This window comes from Pantherophis guttatus, chromosome 4 (assembly GCF_059756535.1).
Source record: "Pantherophis guttatus breed Tessera chromosome 4, ASM5975653v1, whole genome shotgun sequence".
NCBI classification, from domain to species: Eukaryota; Metazoa; Chordata; class Lepidosauria; order Squamata; family Colubridae; genus Pantherophis; species Pantherophis guttatus.
In genome coordinates, this window is record NC_142066.1 from 121587330 (window position 1) to 121611148 (window position 23819).

The 23819-nt window shown below is 35.2% G+C and overlaps 1 protein-coding gene across 6 annotated transcripts in view; it reads left to right on the forward strand.

Annotated features, from left to right (window-relative positions):
* The first annotated feature begins 375 nt into the window (after positions 1 to 375).
* Positions 376 to 23819, forward strand: part of TMEM196 (transmembrane protein 196) — a 48353-nt gene continuing 24909 nt past the window's right edge. Inside the window, exons 1-6 of one of the 6 annotated variants that reach the window (XM_034402468.1) lie at positions 376 to 1221; positions 11111 to 11167; positions 13887 to 14141; positions 15027 to 15100; positions 16217 to 16298; positions 18997 to 20063. In XM_034402468.1, coding sequence (XP_034258359.1) covers positions 1051 to 1221; positions 11111 to 11167; positions 13887 to 14141; positions 15027 to 15100; positions 16217 to 16298; positions 18997 to 19188 — 831 coding nt within the window. In that variant the 5' untranslated portion in view covers positions 376 to 1050 and the 3' untranslated portion in view covers positions 19189 to 20063. Of the gene's footprint in view, positions 1222 to 11110; positions 11168 to 13886; positions 14142 to 15026; positions 15101 to 16216; positions 16299 to 17560; positions 18247 to 18996; positions 20064 to 23819 lie in introns of those variants that run through there. The other 5 variants (XM_034402471.1, XM_060685686.2, XM_034402472.2 and 2 more) reach the window with 5 other exon arrangements.

Consider the following 23819-nt stretch of genomic DNA (forward strand, 5'->3'; position numbering starts at 1 on the left):
TATGTCACTCTGCAAATTGTTTGCAATATTTTTAAAGAAGTCATTAGGTCTTTGCTGAGATCAAGGAAAATGGTGGAGGTGGGGAGAAACAATGTATGTGGATGGGATTTTCAGTTTGAACATTATAGATGTGACAGTAACACAGATGCACATGTTGGAGCTAATGTTGCTTCACACATTTTTGTGCCTGTGGTGGGATTGCTGTGTAAATTTTTGACTCCGTCAGAGTAGTGCCTAATCCTTCTAGGGGCTGGACTTTCTATTTCAGTCTCCCCTCCCTACAGTCAACTCTTTGCGAGGTCATTCCAATGAGAATGAAGCAGGAGGTGACATGTCTCCTATCTCTCTTTTCTGTGTGCTAAAGAGAACTGGTGCTGAATTTAATCTGCCTCTGCCAGGGCTCAGGGATATTTTATTTATTTATTTATTTATTCATTCATATACACATGTAATATGTGTATATGACTAGCCACATAATAAAAACGTGACTTTATTAGGACATCAGCAGCAGAAGGGAAAAAAAAGTACACGTGCTTTCAAGAGATTGAGCTTGAAAGACCCCTGTAATCACAAGGACCTGAAGAGGACGCTCATTGCGAAAGATCGGGAAGGAGGGATCAGTACCGCGGACAGCTCCCCACGGAGCCCTCATTAGCCCAGAATCTGCGAAGCTGCGAGCACCACTTCACTCCATCTCCGCTCTCTTCCCGGGACGAAAAAAAAAGGGTGGGGGGAGTTTGCGCGCGCGAGGGGGGGGATACGTCCAGATCCAGGCTGCTGCATACATCATCTAGACGACGCGAATCAAGCGTCCAAGTCGGTACTGCAAAGCATAGAACCTCTTTTTATTGGATCTCCAACTGAGGCGAAAAACACGCCCTGTCCTGGGGCGCCGTGGCCTTGTGGACTGTGGATATCCCTGGCTGCTAAAGAACAGAGAAAAGTTTCACCGGAGGGAGGGGGAGGAGACCATTCCTTGTCTCCCCACCCCAGAGAAGGCGAATGTCTGGTTTTAGTAGCTGAACTGGTAGGAATGATGACCGAGAGAGGATGTGCACCAGCAGCCAGATCATCGGGAGCCTCCTGGTGTTATCCATGCTGGAGATAGGGCTGGGAGTCTCTAGCGTGGCCGTGGGGGCAGTCAGCTTCAGCCTCGTTCTTGCGGGTTCTGAGCGTTCAACTCAGCTGGGAGACTCTTCTCCGGTATGGAGCGGGGTGTGTGTACGTTAGCTATTTCACTCTCTTTTAACTCTTGATGGTGAATGCAGTCTGCTCTCGAATCCCCTTTCTTTTGTGCAGCTCTCTTTTCTTTCCTCTCCCCCGCTTTTCTTGCATGCTTTGTGTAGTTTTGACCTGCATGATCCAAGCCAAGAAGCTGCTTCTCTAATTCCTACAATGCATTTTAGAGCAAAACCTGAACTTTATTGGAGCAAGCCTATGGAAGGCTATCCTCCCCTCCCTTCAAAGCCACAGAAGACTGGTGCCCACATACTGCAGGGCCAAAAAATTGGGGATGTCAAACTCTGCCCTCTCCAACCACACTCTATGCTGATGATATAAAATAACCCTGTTCCAAACATCTGACAGTTTCAAGTCAGGATAAATAAATGCCTATGTGAAAAATATACATTTTTGAAAAATTGGAAGATCTGAGAGTTTTGAAGCCCTGCATTATATACTTGTGCTGAGGCAGAACTCCTATATCTTCTACTTAAGGTTTCACTAGCAATTCAACAGGCAACTCTACATTTGGGAGAATTCATTTTTCATTGTGGCATCTTATATTGTTGATCAATTTCTTGGTAAGAAAAGCAAATAAAATGCTGATGTTTACATTGTATTCAGTTTCATTGTGTTCAATTTCATGAGCTGAACACTTACAACACAAGCTTTGGTAACCATAGTCTTAAACTCTATTTCCATAGATATTACTAATAATTTAAATTTAATTTAGTACTAAATTACTAAAGTATTAAAAACTACTAAAAAGGTAAGATTTAAATATGCTTAATTTTCTAGATAGTGCTCAGTACTGCTTAAGGTTACAGTGATGGCAATAATAATTAAACAGTCTCATTGAAATGGAACTTTTGTCCGGAAGAGGAGGAATAAGTTGACTGAAGAATTTACTTTCCAGTTATATTTCCTGTAAATATAACATGAAATTCACAATTTTAATTTTAATTTGCTAGAAACAAATAAAAAGAGAAATGATATTTTCATAACCTGAACTGTTTTTTTTTAAAGGCAACCAAATGGAAATAAATGCAAAATTATTTGTAAAATTTCTACCTCTTTGATAGAATGAAAAATAATGCAACAATGCTTATGAGTGCATATACTCTCTTGTTTTAAACCAAAGCTTGTGTGTGGTTTTGTGGAGCAGGAAAAGTATTTATAGATAATTGTGATAACTAGGACTCATATCTTCATATGTTTAGACTGTATCAAATATTTTTGTGCAACTGAACCGGGAAGTAGTCAGGCCACCTCCAAGGGCAACCAAGATGGCTGTTGGGATTGTACCAATCCCACTCTTTTTATTTTTTTAAGTTCACAAATTAGGCACAAATTAATATTGTCCTGTTGATATTGTTCTATTTGAAAGCGGATCCTGAACCTGCAGGAATATGCTACGAAGAAGAAGAATATTGTTCTATTTGTAGTTTTTAGATTTAGCCCTGCATCTATTATGCTACTATATAGTTTAAGAAAGATATTTCACTTTTTTCCCCTTTGCTCAGTGGCTAAGACACTGAGCTTGTCATTCAGAAAGATTGGCAGTTGGGCGGTTTGAATCCTTAGAATAGGTCTCCTGTGTGAGCAGGGGGTTGGACTACTAGATGACTTCCAAGATCCCTTCCAATTCTGTTACAGTTACTGTTACTTGTCTCTGTGCATACATATGTGTTCAGAATTGTGGGTCTCCTACATAAGCAGCATATTGATTGTTGCACCATATTCATTTCCACTGCAAAATGGCTTTTTGTGAATGACCTGTGTATATCCTTCTCCATGAATTCTGTATCCTTAATAAGGGGAAGAAAAAAAATAGTGTGACTACAGATGGCTTGTAAATTTAGCATTTTCACCAACCAAACTGGTGTTCTTATGGATCTCCAGCTTTTATCTTCCAAATTGTCTTTCTCAAGGAGTTTAGGAAATTGCCACTTTCTATATTTTACTAAAGTGTTCTTAGCATTACTTCAGATGTAAAGCTCCAGTAGTTGCTTGGGACAAGAAAGGATGCTGAGTTTATTTACATAACTAAATATCCCCTAATCTCTGGCTTCTAAAAGACTAGTTAATGTAACACCTTCATATGAATGGCTAGTGAGAATCAAACCAATAATCTGACTTTTTATGACCCTAGTATAAAGCCAATGGTTTTATAATTAGGGTCATATTACATTTTAAATAATAATTTAGTTTGTATGATTTCATGTGCAAGACATCCTTATATTGTGATTTCATATAATATGCTAAGCCATAAACCCTAATTTATAACAGAAATGACTGGATTCAAACAATAGGCAATTCTGCTCTTAATCCACTGTCTATATAGTCTAGGAATTCAGTTCATTAATTTGAAGAACCCCAACTAAGTTTAATTTGGGGTGTGTGTCAAAGCTTAATTCAAATAATAGGCTTGATTAGCCAGTGCTATGATTTCAACTATGATAGACTCAGGTAACAAAAATAGGACAAAGCAAAAATCCAAAAATGAATAACTTCTGAGGCATCAGCATTATGGCAAGGCTAATTTGCATCCACTTATTTTCTAAAAATAACATAACATAAAAATGCAAAGACCTTTGACCCACTTGAGTTTTCAAATAGCTATCGCTGGATAGAAGCCCAGTTTCACACCTAAGGGGCTAGCAGGAAGGTTACTATGGAAACCTTACATCTGAATACCTCACTTTACATAGATAGAAATAATCCATATCCCTATTTCATCTACTTCCTTACAAACTACAATGATCCTCTGAAACTATAATATAACATGTTTTCTTATTTATTTGCATCTTTCCTACCTGTCTTACAAATTGCTTTAGCAAACTCCACGTGATATAATCCAAAGGCCCAGAAGAGAATTATAAAATACCAAATAACAATTTAATAAATCATCACAGCCTGTAAATGTTAAATGTATCACTTTAGAATTATTAACATGAAATCAAAATCTATATCACTAAATGTGTTAGTTAAAAACAATGTGAATTTTAAAAAAATTCAGACATGTTTTCCAAAGGCTAAAGCAGATAAAGCAAGGCAGAAAGAGGATTATTTTTTTTAGCATAGTCCATGTTGTTCAGTCGCTAAGACCACAGCACACCAAGCATGGTCCTTACTTACCATTATAAAAATTATTCTTACCAATAATAACAACAGGATAGACAAAAGGTACCATATAGCATGAAGATATTCCAATTCTCAGTTTATACTGATGTTTTCAAAACCTTTCATTAATTAATCTTGATATCTCGGTTCTGAAGAACTATTTTTTCAAATAATGAATATTCATAAATAAAAATTAATGAAACTGTTTAATTGTGCACAAAAATGAATAGCATACAATTAATAAAGTTTAGTTTAGTTTAGTTTAGTTTATTAGATTTGTATACCGCCCTACTCCCGAAGGACTCAGGGCGGTGAACAGCCATGAAATAAAACATATCAATACAAAATTTAAAATAGAAATAAAACAAGTTAGATAAATAAAGTCTTAACAAAGGTGGTTAACATATCCTATTAGCCTCCTATTAGAATCAATATTCAAACTGGTAGATGGAACCATCTCTGACAATAGGAATGTAACTGGACTATTTAGAAATCTTAATTCTAAAAGCAAAAGAACAGTGGTTTTGTTATCAGTAAATAGAATCACATTTATTTATATGTGTATATATATATATATATTGTGATACTTGAACCACATGATATTCATAAGTATTATATCAAAATATATTCTGTACTGTCAGATAGGAGCCACTGCCCACGAGAATAAAGATTTCCTGAACTACATGTGTAAAAAATCATAAAATTGAAAAGGGCATTACATTTTTGGGTACAATCCTCTGCTCAATGTTAAAGCATCCCCAATCAATGAATTGCTAACCTGTATTTGAACACATTCAATGTGTTCAATGTGTTCAAACACATTGAAATTAATACGTTTCAATGAAACTTTCAAGAATTGCTTTATTATGAAGAGTCGTGCCCCCCCCCTCAAACATTTAAACTGCCTTCCTGTATTCAGTAATCCATGTCCTCTACTCTGGACTGATACAAGGCTAGATTATTTTCCTGTGTGGTTTCTTTTCAGATATTTGAAGACTCCTCCCTCAATCCTCTCAAAGTATATATCCTGGTTCTCTCAATTTCCTTTTATAGGAATTAGATCTTTATTGTCTGTGTTAGAACTTTCTTCAGTTTGATATGGTCCTATACCATTTAGGAGTTTTAGCAGAGCAGAATAGAGTGAAATAATGATTTCCTGTGGTTTGGAAACTCTTATTCTGTTGATACAGCCTACACTTCAATTTGCATTTTGGCAGCCTTGACACATTGCTGACTCATACTCAATTTATATCAACTCCTTCTCTGGGATGTTTTCTTCAAATATTATTAGAGGCCAGGTTAACCCCATTCTGTACCTGTATATTGATTTCCTTTTCTTAAACGAAGAATTTGCTATATGCTATTTGTATTCCATTATGTACTTTTCAGATAATTTTTAATTATATCTATAAGTGTATACATTTTCTGCTGTCTGAAAAGACTGAAGAAAATTCCAGTAAAATGATTTCTGAATAAGTATGCATATTGCACTAAAAAATCAAATTCAGATAAATTTATGGAGCTTGTTAGCCAGACCAATCTAATATTTAAAAATATAAACATGTACCTATAAAATATCTTAGAGTACATGTTTACATTTATTTTGAAATTGAATTCCATTCAATTGTAAGATATACAGGATATTGTAAATTTTCATGCTTCTTCAAAGTATTTTGCATTGCACAAGCAATGTGGTTCACCTCAGATTATGGAGATGACATGGTCTGTCTATAGGAGTTCTGACATGTAGCAGCTGTAGTAGCAAAAAGAGGTTTCTGCACATGTGTCACACAGAAATAGCTGGAAATGGTGAATATAGTGATTGGCATTTCCAGATGAGGCCTAACAATTCACAGTCGTTTTCCAGACACAATATTTTGTAAAGAAGATTCAAGGAGGTGCTTTGCATAAATCATCTAAATATAGCATTTCTTTAGCTTTGTGAAACTCTTCTGATTATTAATATAGCAAAAAAGAAGAGGAAAATGTAAGAAGTTTCATTATCTTAGAAAACACTTAGACAACTAATTTTATAAAGCCAAACTTTGAGATGATTCTAATGGTTTATAGAAAAAGGAATTTAATCATAGATCAATCATTCCATTAATCAAATCTATATGGAAAGCATTATCAATCCCTGCTCTGTCACATAAATATCAAAATATGGAATTCTTTGTTATTTGGGAATGTTATCTTCTTTGTTCTTTGCTTCTAAATGCCTTATTTGCTTGTTCTAGCCATACAATGTGATCTATAATTGGTCTCTTGAGTGGAATACAAATACTTCTAAATTTTTGAAACCACCAAACAAAGATTTAGTTCTCCATAGAAACAGAACAACCAATCACCAGAATATGTGTAATACTGAGACATTCACTATTAAAATGACAGCATTCATTTCAATGACCTGAAACAAAGATTCATCAAAAATAAAGAATACTTTTGCTGAACAAGCCTGAACTGCACAGCCAACTAGACATGAATTTACGACATAATCCTGGTTATAAATATGTTTATTTTTCTAATATTTAATTTTCCACACAAAAATTCCTAGGCTCTATAGAACAATTTTCTAATTTAATATAGGTACTGTAATTACTTTGTAGGATTTGAAAGCTGTTTTATGTATGCTATTCTGTTTTACTTAATCAGGGTTGACCTCTGGTTCAGGATGTGGGATTTCTAGCTTCTTAAGAATATTTATGGAAAAGATACTGGGATAGTGGCTGACTACAAACTGAGTATGAGTCAGCATTTGATGTGGCTGCCAAAGACAAATGCGATTTTAGACTGCATCAACAGAATAAAGTTTGGAAATCATGGGAGGTAAAGTTCCATTATGCTGATCAGCTGATGCCTGAATATTGTGTTCATTTCTGGATCCTATCTTTTAAGAAGGATTTAGATTAAGAGAGGGGAAAGAAGATGATGATGGAATAGTAATAAGATTTTGCAATGAAAGACTAAAAGACCTGGTTTTGCTTACACTAGAAAAGACCATAGGTATATAATCAAATATTTGAAAGGAGAAGAACACTGAGACCTGTTCTCTGGCAGCCCAGAGTGCAGGACATGTTGTAATGTATTTAACCCACAGAAATGTAATTTCTGATTGAATGTTGGAAAGTATTAGCTTCCACAGTTTAGAAAAAGAACAAATGTTCAAAGAAACTAGGATCTCTTCTTTTTCATTGAATGTACTCAAATATAAATTTAATTTGCTGCCTATTGGAAGTTCTTTAATTTGGATTTGTGTGCTGAGAAATGGATGGCACCTAGTGACCAGATGATTTCTTCAAAGTCTATGATTCTATAATTATATTTAGAAGAGTTCTTGGATTTCCATTCTTATATTGATTCTCATATAAAGATTCAGTATTTTTTTCAAACTCACAATTGCATGGATACCTGGACACATAGTTGCAAGTTGCAATGCCCTTTAATGATTAGCACATTCAGTCTGCAATCTCCATCTTAAATGTCTATGGAGATTCTCAGTCTTAAGTCTCCATTTTAAACTTTAAATCTCCATCTTTAAACTATAAACCTCATGATTAAAACAATTGTTCCATTTTATGTATTGTTTCCTTTAAATTATTTCGTGCCATGCCAATTTTTTTTCTAACAGTAATCATTCTGATGAATGAAAAAAATATCCCAGCTTTCTGAAGTAACAGCACATGGAAGCTGGGATCCAAAGTACATGTGAGTAAGAGTGGGTAGAAGGGATGATTTAAGGTCACTCTGCTGAAATTGCTTTGAGATAGACAAAGTCTACTAGGAAGAATGTTAGGAATGAAAATTGGGAGAGACCAGGGAAAGGTCTATTGTAGGAAGGACATGGCACAGCCTTGAAGATAACTTGGAAGTTATAAATGGCAAAGAATGTCGCTGCATGCTGGTTTAGCAGACTAACAACTGTATGTACTGTATGTACTAAATGCTGGTTTAGTAGACTGTATTGTGGGATACACTGGGGCTAGATGCTGCTTTAGGAGACTAACAGCTATATCATGGGACTACACTGATTGCTTGGAGCCCAATTCAAGGAGATAATATTTATATAAAAGTATGGATGCTTATTATTTGTGGGGCAATCTTTACCATTAGAATCTGCCCAGCCAAGAAAATTGCAGGGACATATTCAAGAAGTTACCAGGAGTCAATACCGACTTAAAGGCTCAATATATACACTCAATACATTTCAGCAATGTTTGTGTCTGTGAGTATGCATGCCTGTGTGTCACTGTGTTCACCCACTATCCAGGAGTTGTTCGATGGAGCAAAGCAGTTCCTTCTTGGTAGGAGTTTCCTCACTTTGTAACATCTCTTCTCCCCAAAACTAGAATTTCAACTTTAGAGAGTGAAACTCTTCTGCAGTATTTGATGTGGCAAATTGCATTCGCTGCAGGTGAAATGTTAATTATGATATCAGCAGCAGCAGCAGCAATCATCATCATCATCTGCCTAGATTCTTTCAAGTAGTTAACATATACATATACATATAGTTTACTGTATAAATAAGTATCAAAGATCAGGTGAATACATTGTCAGAAAAGCCTTATCCAATGCCTATGCCTTTAAGTTGTACTGATAGGAAAATTCATGGGGAAGAAGGTAAGGCAGACCTTCATGCTCTTAGACTCCATGTCATGGAATAGAAGAAGTAATATTTCATTGTGTAGCAGTCAACTCCATGTAACAAATGAAATGAGGAATCTGTGCTATATTATTATTACACTTTTTGCATGTCCAATAGAGATGGCACAATATTAAAGTCTGAAGAAGTAAACAGATCCCTCTCCCATTTACATACTGTACATTATACAGTAATTGTATAGCAATAACTATGGCATTAGTTATTTTTCTACCAAGAACTGATCTGCGTGTATGTATGTGTAGGTGACAGAGAGACAAAGAGGGGAGGGGAAGAGGGAGGGAGAGAAAGAAAGAGCGAGGGAGAGCGAGGGAGAGGGAGCGAAAGAGACTGTGTGTGAATGAAGGTGAGAATTACTGCTAATAAATTACGGTCTTTCCCTGTGGTTAAATAACTGGCCAAAATATTTGATTATTGCAGAATATAAATGCAATTAATAATTAATTTCAGGATTAGTCTGACTTCAAAGAACAAAGAAGGTAAATTATTGGACCTACTGTTGATGAACCCTGAATTAAAATTCTTAGAAAAACTTTTTGAGCAGAACACTTCTTCAGTAGTTGCTTAAAAATAATAAACTGAAATGATGTCTGTTGAAAGTTTCAAATTTGAAATTAAGATCAGAGTATTCAAGCTCAAAATAGATGGGGGTTTTTGTTTGAATTTTTTAAAAATCAATCTGGAAGTGCTTTAAAATTTAAGCAGTTCTACTTCAAAAGAAATAGGGTTTTTAACATAAAATGAGTATTTTTAAGCTTAGAATATTTCCAGAACATATATAAAATATTACATAAAATGTTGTGCACATCCTACTGGTTTTAAATTTACCTGATAATTAATTGTGAATAAATTTCTTAAATTCACAAAACAGATAAGAGCTGTGGTATTTAACATTTGGAAGCAAAAGCCATGACAATAGTATTTTTATTTAGACATTTTTCAGTTATATAAACTATGTTTATGTAAATACATATATAAATACAGACTTTCAAATATAGGGAAAAAGAGAATTTGTCACAAAACATTTTTTCAGGGCCATATGAGAATAACAATTATCATATTTAGGAGACTATAACAGATCACACAATTGAGAATACTCTTCAATCATTTATCAATAATCCAGAATTAATAATGTGTTCCACTACACCCATTTATTTCATTGCTAAAGAATTTGTATTAATAAATTATAGTGTTGCTTAATGAATTGCTATGAATGTGTTGACCCTGACTAGCAACCATGAACTGTATGTAGCTGAAATATGTAAAATTAAACAGATAATTATCAAAGAGAGGCTGGGATGAATGAAATTTGCCAACACAACAAATATATTCTGTTGGAAAGCCAGGAATAAAAATGGATGTTTTAAATATATTCATGACCTGCCAAAGAAGTCCAAGCTTGAAGTTAAATTATGCTAATTTCTTAGAGCATGTGCCTATATTTAAGTAATATTCTTAAAAATCTGCTTTAATTTACCACATACTTTAGCATAATAATTTTGGGATGTATCTTTAAAAAAAAGTTTAAACAAGATTTAAAGAGATTCCTCAGCCATGTTGAACAATTTCAGAAACCCCACTAGTCTGTGAAGATTTTTTTTTTTTTGGAGGAATGAATAACAAATAATCAAATTTTGTTTCAAACTTTGTCTTCATCTCTTGACATTTGATTATACCCTGCAGACACTCCTACCTTTTAGTGTTTGTTTTGCTTTGTTGCATATTATCATGAATATTCTTACTACTTGGCCAAGTTTGAATTGATAAGAGAAAATAGAGTGCATTACATAGGTGTTTTAATAACAATTACAGAATGGTTGCAAATTATTTTACAGAAATAAAAAACAAATTCTGGGTAATATACCTACTATACATGCTGTAGTACATAGTTAAGAGAAAGTATTTGAACTTGAAAATAACATTAGAAATAATATCACTAAATATACAGAGATTTGTCTAAATTGAATCTTGACAGACAGAAATTATAATCTACATATCACCTGGTTGATAAGGGTATTCTGTTACTGTTTATGTACTTAAAATACAGCTAGGCTTCAACTATTGTCCTAGACCATAAAAATATCAAATACACCTTTCTTCTCCTTGCAGTTTTTGCTTTGTGGAGTATGCGGAATATTCTGTGCCAAAAAAAAGTCAGGACTTATTGTAAGTGTTTTACTAAACTTTTCATAAGTATTCATAAGTGAAATGTAAGCTGTGCATATATTGACTCTTTATGATATTTCTTCATTTCTGCCATCAGACTCAAAAAGTTAGATATATATATAAGAATAGATAGATATATAATAGTTAGATAGATATAATAATCTAATAATAGTTAGATAGATATATAAGAAGATATATCTAAGTTGGAAAATTATATATATTTTCATCTAATGAAATGGGCACAGTAATTAAAGCCATTACATAAAACAAAGTACTCAGTCTATACTTCTCTTGACATTGTTCCAGTTTTGGATTGATAGCAAATATAGGACTGGACTGAATCATTTGGTGTTTCTGAACTATGAGATAAATTTCTTAGGGGTAAAGACAGACTTATTGAGGCTGTGGAATTTCCCGAGTAAGTAAAACTGCTTATAGGTAGTCCTCTAATTACAACAGAAATTGAGCATGAATTTATTTTAAGTTAAAGTTAATTTAATTTATTTTAAGTTATCTTAAGTTAAATAGGTCAGCTGATTTTATGTGATTACAGCTGATTTTATGGCTGTTTTTTTGTAGTGGCCATTAAGCAAATGGTGTAGTCATTAAATGAACATGTCATTAAATGAGGCTGTTTTCCCCAATGGCTGAAAATAGCCATAAATGTAAGCCAATTGCCAAGGGCTCAAAATGCAATCAAAGACTGGAGTCACATTAGAATTCTAAAATGGGTCGTAAATAGCTCTGTGGAAGTCCATCATAAGTTCAAGTGGTCACTAAAGCAATTGGTCATTAAGCGAGAACTACCTATATATTATATACTCATGACAACTAGATAGTAGTTGAAATTGCAGATAAACACATATGAAAAAGAAAGGCAATAATTAAATATTGATGTTAATTGAGGGAGAGTTGAAAAGATTATTTGTATCATCCTTTACCCTTATTCATCATTCTGCAGGTTTCCACTGCTGGCTCATAAAACAGCAGATCTTTCAAAAAGTTTGTTAATGAAACAGGCCTAAGCAAGAGATTTTAGCAAGCATCTAGTAGTGGTAGATTTATTCAGCTTCTCTGATTAATCTGTCTTTAATCATTACAGTTCCTATATGGCCATATGGCCAAAATTTAAGCAATCATTGAAAAATAAAACCCCAAGACACTGGAAGTGGTAGAGGAGCAAGATACACACACACACACACACACACACACACACACACACACACACGTGTGTGTGTGTGTGTAGCTCTTTGGTTATTCGGGTTTTCTCCCGCGTAAAATTGGAAGAGTCTTGGCGATCTTTCAACGAAGTCTCATTCGTCATCTTCAGGCTGGTGTTTTCGGCTTCGTGCTTCTAGGAGCAATGTGAGATTGCAGCTGTTTCTTCCTCCCGCCTACCAACCATTTGGAAACCCGCCCTTATTGACAAATAAGTCCCTAACACGAGGAATGACACCAGACCCACACTCATGAGGGCCACACAGGATGTCACCACCACACATCCACGCGGAAAGCAGACTCAAACCCACACCGATGATGAGGCATGACCACGGACCAGAAGCCAGACCGCAGCTGCATCATTAGCCACTTTAAACCCCTCCAATCCATACATGAAGCAGATTGACACCCACCATGAAGATGTGGCACGACCACGAACACAAAGCCAAACAACAGTAACGCAGCTCACCAGCTCAAATCCCCCTGCAACTCAGACTAACCCGAGCACAACCAAGCCCCCACCGAAACAGAACACCCCCCCCATCCAATCAGAGCACAGCCAAGCCCCCAACCAATCAAAACACACATCCACCCAATCTGAACACAGCCAAGCTCCCACCCAATCAGTTCACACCCCCACTAGCAGTTAAAAGGAAGAAACAGCTGCAATCTCACATTGCTCCTAGAAGCACGAAGCCGAAAACACCAGCCTGAAGATGATGAATGAGACTTCATTGAAACGTCGCCAAGACACTTCCAATTTTACATGGGAGAAAACCCGAATAACCAAAGACCTACATACAAACACCCGTGAAAACCTCAGAAAGAAATGTGTGTGTGTGTGTGTGTGTGTGTGTGTGTGTGTGTGTGTGAGTGTGTGTGTGTATGCCCTACTTTCACTTTTTGTATCTTCTTCCTTTTCAGGTAGTTCAAAATAAAAAATCTTCCAAATGTACTTGGTGTTGGTTGCTTTGGTATGGTGTGATGTGATGTACTCCAAATTGCTGTTGGTTAGCTAGTCCAGTATATTATTTGCCTGAGACGTATTGATACTGAACAGCACAGTTCCTAGCATAGTATATGCTTGACCACAAAAATCATTATTTCACCATTACAGCAAGTAAAAAATGTATACATATTTTTCTTGCTATGAAGTTTCCAAATAACAATTCTTGTTTACCAGTAAAACATTGAATGGAAATGGGAAACAATGCCATAAAGGGAAGGACACGCTTTAATCAGTCCATATTTTGTAGGTCAGCATTAAAACAGTGACATTCAATTTTAATTTTGTTAGCTGAAACAAAAAAAAAATATAGTAAACAGAGGTAGAATAGTCACTGAAAAGTTTGCAGCTGCTACTCTCATTGTTCAAATGTATTTTTATCAACATGTTTGATTGATTTTTTTTATCTGGCGGTTGAGTTCAAATGAATACATAACTGAGTTGCTTTCTCCATCTTATCATCTCATAGTAATGTGAATTTTTCTTTCCTATCAGATGATACTTTTCTCTGCTTGCTGTATCTGTGGGTTAATTGGAGGAATATTAAACTTCCAGTTTCTTCGAGCTCTAACAAAGAAATCCTCAGCTCTCTATCCCCTACACCTTACCTCCATGTCTCTAGCATGCATTGGAATTGGTGGTTGTACTCTTTCTTCATGGCTAACTTGCCGACTAGCCAGCTATGAACAAAGAAGAATGTTTTCAGAAAGAGAACATTCATTACATCACTCTCATGAAATGGCTGAAAAAGTAAGTTCACGTGTGTTTTTTTGTTATGCTGTTTTTTTAAACATTTTTTTCTAATATATACAGGCAACCATACAAGAAAATTGTCTGATCGATTTGTAAGTCACTGGAAAATGATGCACATCTATGCAATATCAACTATATTACAATTTAAAAAGTTATGTTTAGTTATTCCAGCTTTTCTAGTACTCTCATTTCAATAAAATGCATCCACTAATTACATAGCTCCATTGTGTAACTATAATGCTTTGCACTAAATATAGAGCTCCTTGGCCTAAATAAGCTAATGGCTGTATAATTGTATATCTGTTCCACTTCCTGCATGAAAATATATTTTATAGTCAGTAGAGCTGGAGCTTACCAAAGATTAAGATCATGTGTAGGAGGACAAGCAACACAATCTGCAGCTACATACAATGAACGTGTCATTGGATTGTACCACTTTAGGTTGCTGATGGGAGAGCAAATGATTATATGTCTTCTGATTAGTTCTTGGGCTACCTTTAGTATAGCTAAGGATAAAGAGCTATTTTGAAAAAAAAAGACAAATTTTCCAATTTCAGATACCTATTTTAGCAGGTATTTCAGATACCTATTTTTTTTTCTCGTGTTTTTATTAGAAACTTGTGTATGTATGAGACCTGAAACATTCAGCTTACTAAATACCTATATTTTGCTGCTGAATCTCAGAAAAATGACCCGAAGGATGTCTGAGACTGTCTGCAGATTGTGTGCTGCCCATCCTTGCCCTACTGAGGAAAGAGTAGGATGTTCATTTGGAAGCTGAAAAGTACTGCATTGAACAGAAAGTACAACTTTGTCTAATACTGATATGCACAAAAACATATACAAATGATTGTGCTTTATTTATAATTTATTTTGTATTAGAGATTAAGAGGTATTGAAATAATCGAACTGCCCAGCTGCCCAGTGATACCCCCAACACCAGAATTACCTCCAAGGTATGCTGAATTCTAGGGAATTATGATGAATTAGAAATGTTGCTTTTAACAGAAACGCATAAACCAATCTTACTTCGTGCTTTTAAAGAAAATTCTTAACTTGATTATTTTCAGAAATCTTCATCCATATTATAGGAAAGACTTTATTAAAATCTATGTAGAATAATGCTAGAGTTGGAGGCTTGTTGCTCAATATACCGAATATACAAATAGCTTGTTTACACATATGCAAACACATATATATACTGTATACTCTCTCTTTCTCTCTCCACATATATTATTTTTCTAATCAACCAGTTTGTCATAGCTTCATACATATTGCATGCATAATTACTATAAAAAATTCATAAAAAGGAAAAATTGTTAAACAATTGGTGGCCAGTGGTCAGTAATAATAATGATTTGGGTATAAATATACATAAGTAAATATAAGTAAATAATCGAGGAAAAAAGCTAGGGCTTGTAGAGAAAAATTTACTAGTAGAGAAAAATTACAAAATTACTACTATGAAACAGGGTATTTGCTTACATAATTATTATACTTCTTCAATTATCCTATTTTACACTTAGGCTATATAACTCTGTCCCTGTTGTTTGACTGGCCCAAGGTCACCCAGCTTATTTATTTATCTGCACACACACACGTACAGAGGTAGATATTTTTTAGAAAATATTTCTATTTTGTATGAAAATCATAAAACGGAAGAGGGAATGAGGACAGGAGGAAGAGCCACTGCCAAGGTGCAAAGGTAGATAAATGGGCTCAGACCCAGACCAAGAAAGTAACCTGAGGAAATGTCTCAAATAACCTCTTCCTAGTTCACACAAAGATAAAGGAGAAAGGGGGAAACACATTCAAACTTGCAAGTTTTGTTGCCCTAGTTGTTATAATAAAATAGTCCTAAACCAACCTAAATGGCATTGGTTTCTTAGTTTGGACTACATTGTACGGCTAACACTCTTCAAGTAAACACGCACCATGATTCCCTGTTTTATATATTGGGACAGTGACTTGGTTGAGGCCTGAACTCATTTTATGAGACCGACTTGCGTTATCTCCATCCATTGTTTCAAAACTAAAGAAGGTGAATTTATGCATCTCACTCTGTTTCACAGCAGACAGGTGTCTACATCACCACACCCTCACCTCAATCAACATTATCTGACACCTTATCTGGAAATCCCAGCTGAGTCCAAGGTATGGGCATTGGAAAGTGTTCTAGCATCATCTCTTTTGTCAATGAACATGTGGTCCATTTCCTTAGGTTGAGATAAAAGTGGAGATGGGATAAACATAGAGGAAAAATAGTTTATGGCAACCATTTCAGATGCTGCTTCTTACAGGAAAAAAGATTTTCCTACATGTGCTGCTACTTAGGATATTAGTTGGTGTATGAATAACAGTTGTAGACAAGTGTAACACAGCCAGGAAAGGAATCATGCCAGAAAAGATTCAAGATCTAGGTCTGGCTAGGCCCACTTTGAAAAGAAGATGAAATATAAATAAAAGCTGAAATGAGAGGTAACCAAGAATAAAATAACAAAAATAATCATAAATGCCTCAATCAATGAAAAAGTCTGAAGATCAGTAAGCCTATTTTATTTCAATGTCTCTTGCAGGCAATCAAGGTGTCTTTATTTTAATATTTTGTATATGTGCTAGAATGGCTAAGGTCAATTTGTGAAAAAGATTGTGCTCTGCATACTTATAATTTTCTGGCTGAAGCATGACTTTCACTAATCTCTCATATTTTCGTTATGTCACATCATATTCTAGATATGTAAGCTCAACATTGGCTTCTGTAAGCAGTCTGAGACTTTGGGGTTGAATAAGACCAAAGCTTTCCCCATAATAACCCAATTTATCACATTGTACATCAGTTTACTTATAGACTCATTCTTTTGTGGAAAATGATCCTTCAAAGCAGGGGTGTGTTCTAAATTTTTTTACTACCAGTTCTGTGGGTGTGGCTTATTTTGTGGGTGTGGCTTGGAGGTCATGTGACTAGGTGGGCGTGGCTAGCTGGTCAGAGTCATTTCTGGAAGGTCCTCGCACTTATGACCAGTCCTCGCACTTACAACCCGACTCATTTGTTTGCTTTTAACACTGATCAGCTGTAGGACGGCCCTTTGAAGCCCCGCGGCAAGAGTTTAAACAGTTTTTTTCCCTCTAGTCATCAGATGGGACTCAGGAGGCAGCAATAGATTGGGGGTGGGACCAAATAAAAGGTAAGAATAACGGGGGTGGGGGGTGGGAGGGCGGGGGGGAGAACCGGTTCGGTGATGTCATATCGTCACCGCTACCGGCTCGGCCGAACCAGACCGAACTGGGAGGAACCCACCACTGCTTCAAAGTAATGCTTACATGGGCCAGATGTTAGCTACAAATGTGTGCTGTTTAAATCTGGGCTAGGTTATTGCAGTATAACTGACTTTGATTACCCATTTCAATTCTCACAGGAAATGACAGATAACATGTGTAATGGAGGACCACATTTAATTTATAATGGAAGAGCATACTGAAATATTTACAATGTTTAAAGAACAACTATGTTTAGGATTTTCTTCAAGAAGAAAATTCAGAAGCCAACAGCTTGGAGACAAGGTCCTAAAACATTATGGTTCTAACTTGCAATAATTTCACAACTTCAAAACAACAACAGCACAGTCACATTTTCTTTCAGAGATTTGCTTTGATTTCCATTAACTGAAGATATATAATTGCACATTTGGAAGATAAGTATTATCACATTTGATTTTTTTTTTTTGCCTGAATAATTTTTAATGGCTGTGATAATATACAAAACTAATTTTTCAGATTTTACTCAGATTTTTTTTTTTAGGAATTACTTTTTGATTTAAAAAAAAAATCCCACTGCTATAAAAAAAATAAGGGGATTTAAAAATTGGATTGCACACTAACAGGAAAAGAATTTGGACATGAAAATGTTGTCTTTTCAATGCAAAGTGTAATGAATGAATCTGCTCTCCGCGCTGCTGTGTTTTGAAAAATGGGAAGTTTTAAGGATGCTATGTGGTCAAACAATGTTTTGCTTTTAAAAAATGTACATTTTTTTCAATTTATGAGGTATTTTTCCTAATTTGTTCATAAAAGATGTGAAATAAAATGAAACATAGGAATGGGATTATTTTTTTAATCATTTTAACAATTTTTACAATGATCTACAAATCCAAGTGAGACACAAGGGGAAGTTGTAATTCTCAACCAAATTTAAGGCAAGTGTTCAGAAAACTTTCAAACCCTCTTTATTTACCGTAACTACAGTTCATACAGTATATTCTTGTTTTACTATATTTGCATCTCTTAGCAGATGAAAGTTTGTCATCAATATTATGCATTAGAAATAAACATAACAGTCTATTATTATATAATATTAATAATACTCATAGTACTATTACCTCTTCCATAATCAACTGAGATACCCACCAATTACATAGTCATAAAAAGAACAAATACAAAGAAAAATACAAACACTGATGATACAATATGCAGAAGGATGATATAAATTTTGAACCTCAACTCAATGGTAAGACTTTCAAGATGCCAACTAGAGAAACTAGAGTTATGAACAGTAATGACAAACCTATGAAATGCTTGTTAAAGATGGCATATCACAACATTTTGGGTGACAGTTCAGCATCCATCAATACCCAACAACTATTCTTGAAAATATGCTCTATTCTCATGTGATTTTTGGTGGCTGTAGAAGCACCTGAGAATGGGCGGTGCTCTTAAGTGGCTTCTGAATTCTGTAGAAGTCATTTTTGTATAGCTTCTGCAGTCTTCGAAAATCAAATGAGAATGGGTATGCTTTTGCAGTTTTCAGAGGCTGCACAATGTTCTAAGTTAGAAAAATCCTCCACATTTCTCATAGGTGATTACTCCAGAATCCAAACCTAGCATCCGTACCCCAAGTTGCAAAGATCCGGGATTTCTTCCATTTTTCTGCTGTTTGGGTCAGAAGTCATCCAATTTTATGGAGTTCTGTCAACTTTCCAGGTTAGTTACTGCAGAGGCTCCTATCCCAGCATCACTGCTGCTACATTGGGTAATAATTGTCCAGTAAACAACAACTGGAATGCTTGAAATTGCTTATGGACAGAAGATGATCTGGCCTACACCCAGTTTGTGAATTGCAATGGTATGATTGCTGTTACTTTTTGAGACACACAAATCTTACTATGTATGTTTGTAAAAGCAGGATAAGGGTCAAGGACAATAAACTTAGTATAATTAAATTACTTTTTCAGACATTGCTGCCAAGTTCATAGAATATAGATAAATAGGCAAAAGATTTTGTAATTAATCTCGTTTTACCATAGAGACTGCTAAATTAGAAGCTGCCAAAAATAATATTCATGTGACACCCTTTCATTAAATATAGATCTGTCAGTGTTTCATAAATATATTGTTGGAATTTTATTGATTATTTCCCCCATTTCTAGAAACATAATATTGTCTCCTTTATTAGAAATACTAAACATATATAATTGGCATGGTAAGTATAATCTAAACTGTGAAGGTAAAGGGAAGCAAGAAAACCAACTAACCCAGGACCTTGTTTTCATTTCCATTTCTATGCTCCCTATTATTGTTTTTCCAACTTGCATCAACTGAAATATGCCCTTATCATTTGTTGACATCTTCTATAGACTTTCTCCTACTGTTCTTATCAGACAGTAATGCATGAAGTGAAGACAGGAATGAATCTCACACAATTTCTTCTCCATCTCACTTGTGCAATAATCAAAGAAACAGAGAGCAATCTCTTTGTTGCAGAACAAGTTGCATCTTTTACTATATGTAGCTTTTCGTGATGCATTCCTTTTCATATGCAACTGAATAAACATATCTTTATACATTTTTGGAATTCACTACACTGGGCATTTACCTGAATTTTGCAATCTGAGCAACAAATTAAAAAATAATTTATTTATAAACATTGATCAGATAAATTCCTTAACTCATTCTTAGGTTTAAAAAAATCAAAATATTGAGTTAAAGCACAAATGTATTGTTTTTATACTTTCAGTGTCACTCCTTAAAGTTTTTATAACATTTATGTCTAATATTTAATTTAATTTAAATTAAATTAAATGATACATGATTCTTAGCTTGCCCCTTCTCCCACTTTTTGTCCTGCTGTCCAGCAAACTGTAGGGATAGCATAAACTTTTTCACACCTTTAATCTTTTATTTAGATTCTTCTCTACTTTGATCAAGTTCTAGCCAAAATAATAAAATTATTTCAGTCCATCTAGTCCTTTGTGTAATTTTTTTGCAGTCAGCTCAGTTCCTTTTCTCCTTGGAATCTACCTTTTCTGCCACTGTCTGTTTGTTTTTCTTTTCCAATTTCCATTTTTTGAGCTGACTAATTTCTTGGCAGCTTCACTTTGATAGTCTTCCAACTCTCTCTCCTGGAATTTGGGAAACAGAAAGAAGTAGAATATAACTAGTTAATTTTAAATGCTAGGCTTAATTGTCTTAGATACTATCGCTGTACACATGCTGTACAGAGATTTGTTCTGGAAATAAAAAAATGTATTTAAGTACAAATAGTTAATTGATCATCTATAATTAGCAATTTATAATGATATTCATGCCTAGCACACTTCTAACTAGAAGTTTACCGAGAAGCAAGAATTTTGCATCAACCATTGCCAACTTGTGAATGAGTCACCATTGACATTAGCTTCAGACATAATCATCTGAGATATTCTTGGTTTCAAAGCCCTAGACTTTGACCCTGAGGTCCACTATAAATGCACCACTGTTAGAATGACCCATTCAATTGTTGTCACCCTGGGATGCCTACAGAGCAATGGTGAATTTGACCTCATTTGCTGTATTTGTTCAAGCAAAAGCCATCAAGGATGTTAAAATGGAACAAATAACAGCACAGCCATTTCCCTTCTGATCTGCTTGAGGCACTACTTTCTGGATAATTGGTTTCACTCTTAAACTTTAATAACTGTTTTGAATAGGAAGATATGATCATTTATGAGACAGAAAATCTCACATTTTTAAAAACTGTCACTATAATAACAAGCTCTTTAGTAACAAATCAATGTTTTAATTTAATATGTTTTATGTAACACTTACCAATTATTTTATTTGTTTAACTGTTTAATGCTAAATTTGGATTTCATTTGTACTTTGCTTATTAGAGTTTTTATAAAATAAAACTAAATGAATAAAATTAATAGAAAGATCTTTGTAATAGCCATGCAATTTATTTTGCACATAAATCAGAAATTCCCACAAACATGTCCCATTCTTGAAGCAAGGAGGATAACAAAGTAAATAATTTATCTATAGCTACTCTTTCTCCAAACTTGCTGCTCAAAATGGGCATTTCTTTAACCACAGGGCCACAGATGTGAAGTACTCTAATTGCATCATTAGATGCAAGTTATTGAAAAAGTTATTGAGGCAAGTTATTGAAAAAGATTTCAGCAGGATCCAGCATGATTCTTATGTTTTAATAATTGTTTAATTTTAAAGATATATGATACTTGACTATTTTGTGAAGCACTCAAAATAGGAACAAGCTGCATAAAAAGATTTTAAAAAGGCTAGAAGGTTTACTTTTCATTATGTGGATTAATCCTAAAATGCTGATTACTATTCTAGTCACAGGTAGTCTACAAAAGGCTTAATCAAATAAATTTCAATGTGTCAGAATGATCTTAAAAATTCTCATCCCACTGTATATTAACATTTAGACAAGCTATAGAATATTTATGCCTGATGACTGATGGAAAATGAGTTATGTATTTTCACAAGACAAGATAGTTTAAATTTTAACAATCAGAAGAGAAAGTTCCAGATTACAAGTAGCAAATTGTTTTTTGTGATTTATGCTTAAAATTTTACATTGACATGTCCTGAATACATATTTATGGCATTAAGATGAATTAGCTCAGAAAGATTTTGAAAGATTTTCACAAAGACGTTCATTAATTTATACCTACAGTATGCACATCCAGAGGCCTGGGTTTTGCCTTAAAAAGTTATTTCTGAGCTGTCAAACTATCAAGAATTGAAACACAATTGGATGCTGACTAACACATTTTATAATATCTTGGTTGGGCAAGTTTTCCATTTTTAGATGACACACTGTAACTATAGTTTCCGTTCACCATATGATATATGGGACTTTGAACAGAATTTATTTTTGGGACTGAAAGGAAAAAGGAAATTTTAGAGTCTGCTGTCTCCTACTTTTACCAGCTAAAGATCCATTCTTAAATGGAAATTCTGTTGTTTTCTTTTTGAGAACACAGTGTAAAGAAAAGCTTTGTATCAATTTCAGGCTCAGTCTGACCATTTTCACTTTTCTAGGTTCTGTTCTAACAAAGGACTTCTTCCTGTTTATGGAATGAAAGAAACAGATTTATGTTCAGATCCATAAATGCTCTCAGAGCAGAGCTTCTCTACAGATACAGATAATTGTGGCATGAAGTTAAAAAAAGAGCTAGATTTATTTTATCAATGCATTTGTTTCCATTCCTAAAATTTCCTTGTATAATCAACATCCCTATTTATTTACTTATGACTATTTTTTCCCATCACAGAAATAACTACACTAGTAAAGGTATGGTACACATTTAATGTGGCTTGTTGGGCAAGCATTTTAAATAAACAATTTGTAATTTATTTAACAAACCATGGCTTAACATTACACATATGCTTCCATCTTAGTGGAACATTACCTCCGAGGACATAAAATAATGTCAGGACCTGCCTGATTATTTTCAGCGGAAACTCCTGGGTGACAGAGGGATGCTGACCCATTCATTGTCGGGCCAGCCCTGGACCGTCTCCCAGAGCCCCCCCCTCTTTTTTCTATGTGGGTACTTTATGCCTGGAAGACCTGAAGGTGGCTAAGGAGATGGGAAGGGGATTGTGGTGTCTACCATGGGAGCTTTGCTCTGGTATGTCACTGCCTTACTCCACCTCCCCCCCTCCTGTATTTTCATCTCCTGTGCCCCTTTTGTGGCCAGATATTCAGCCTTTTGTGATCATTTGCTATCCAGGTTTGTTGTTTCCTGTGTGTCAGGATAAGAGTTTCCCTACTTTTATGTCATCTGAGTCTCCCTGGATTCGCCTACTACATATATGAGACTATCCGTGTCTCTGAACCCAAGGATTGGCTATTCCATCTGTGCCTAGGTACAACATTGAAAGAACCAGACTAAGGCTGCTCATTCCTCTCCCTTATATCTGGTTGCTGTGAGAGGGTGACCGATGTTTACATCTGAGTTCAAAATGGCTTAAGTTTTCTACCACTGATGTGAGAGGTCAGTGGAACTAAAATGACTTGTACCTCTGATTGATACTCTCTCCACGGGACCCTGGATAGCTAGGACATGCCACCAGCTGTGGACTATCTAGCTACAAAATATACTCGTTGGGAGAACTCCTCAAACTGCAAGATTCCCCTCTCTTGCAGGTTTGGCCCTCTGCTTTATCGAGGGCCTATCTCAATGACGGACTTTGGAGTCCGGAGAAATGGCATACAGCAAAAAGAGGGTTATGGGTTTTTTAAGGGAAATTTTTTAATAAGATTTTAAGGGATTCTGGGAGGGGGGTAGGTTGCATGGGTTTGGGGGAAAACGCGCGGGGGAGGGTATCTGGGCCAGCTGAGGGGCGCGGCATGGGAGGTGCGGACTCAGGAGTCAAGGAGGGGGTTAG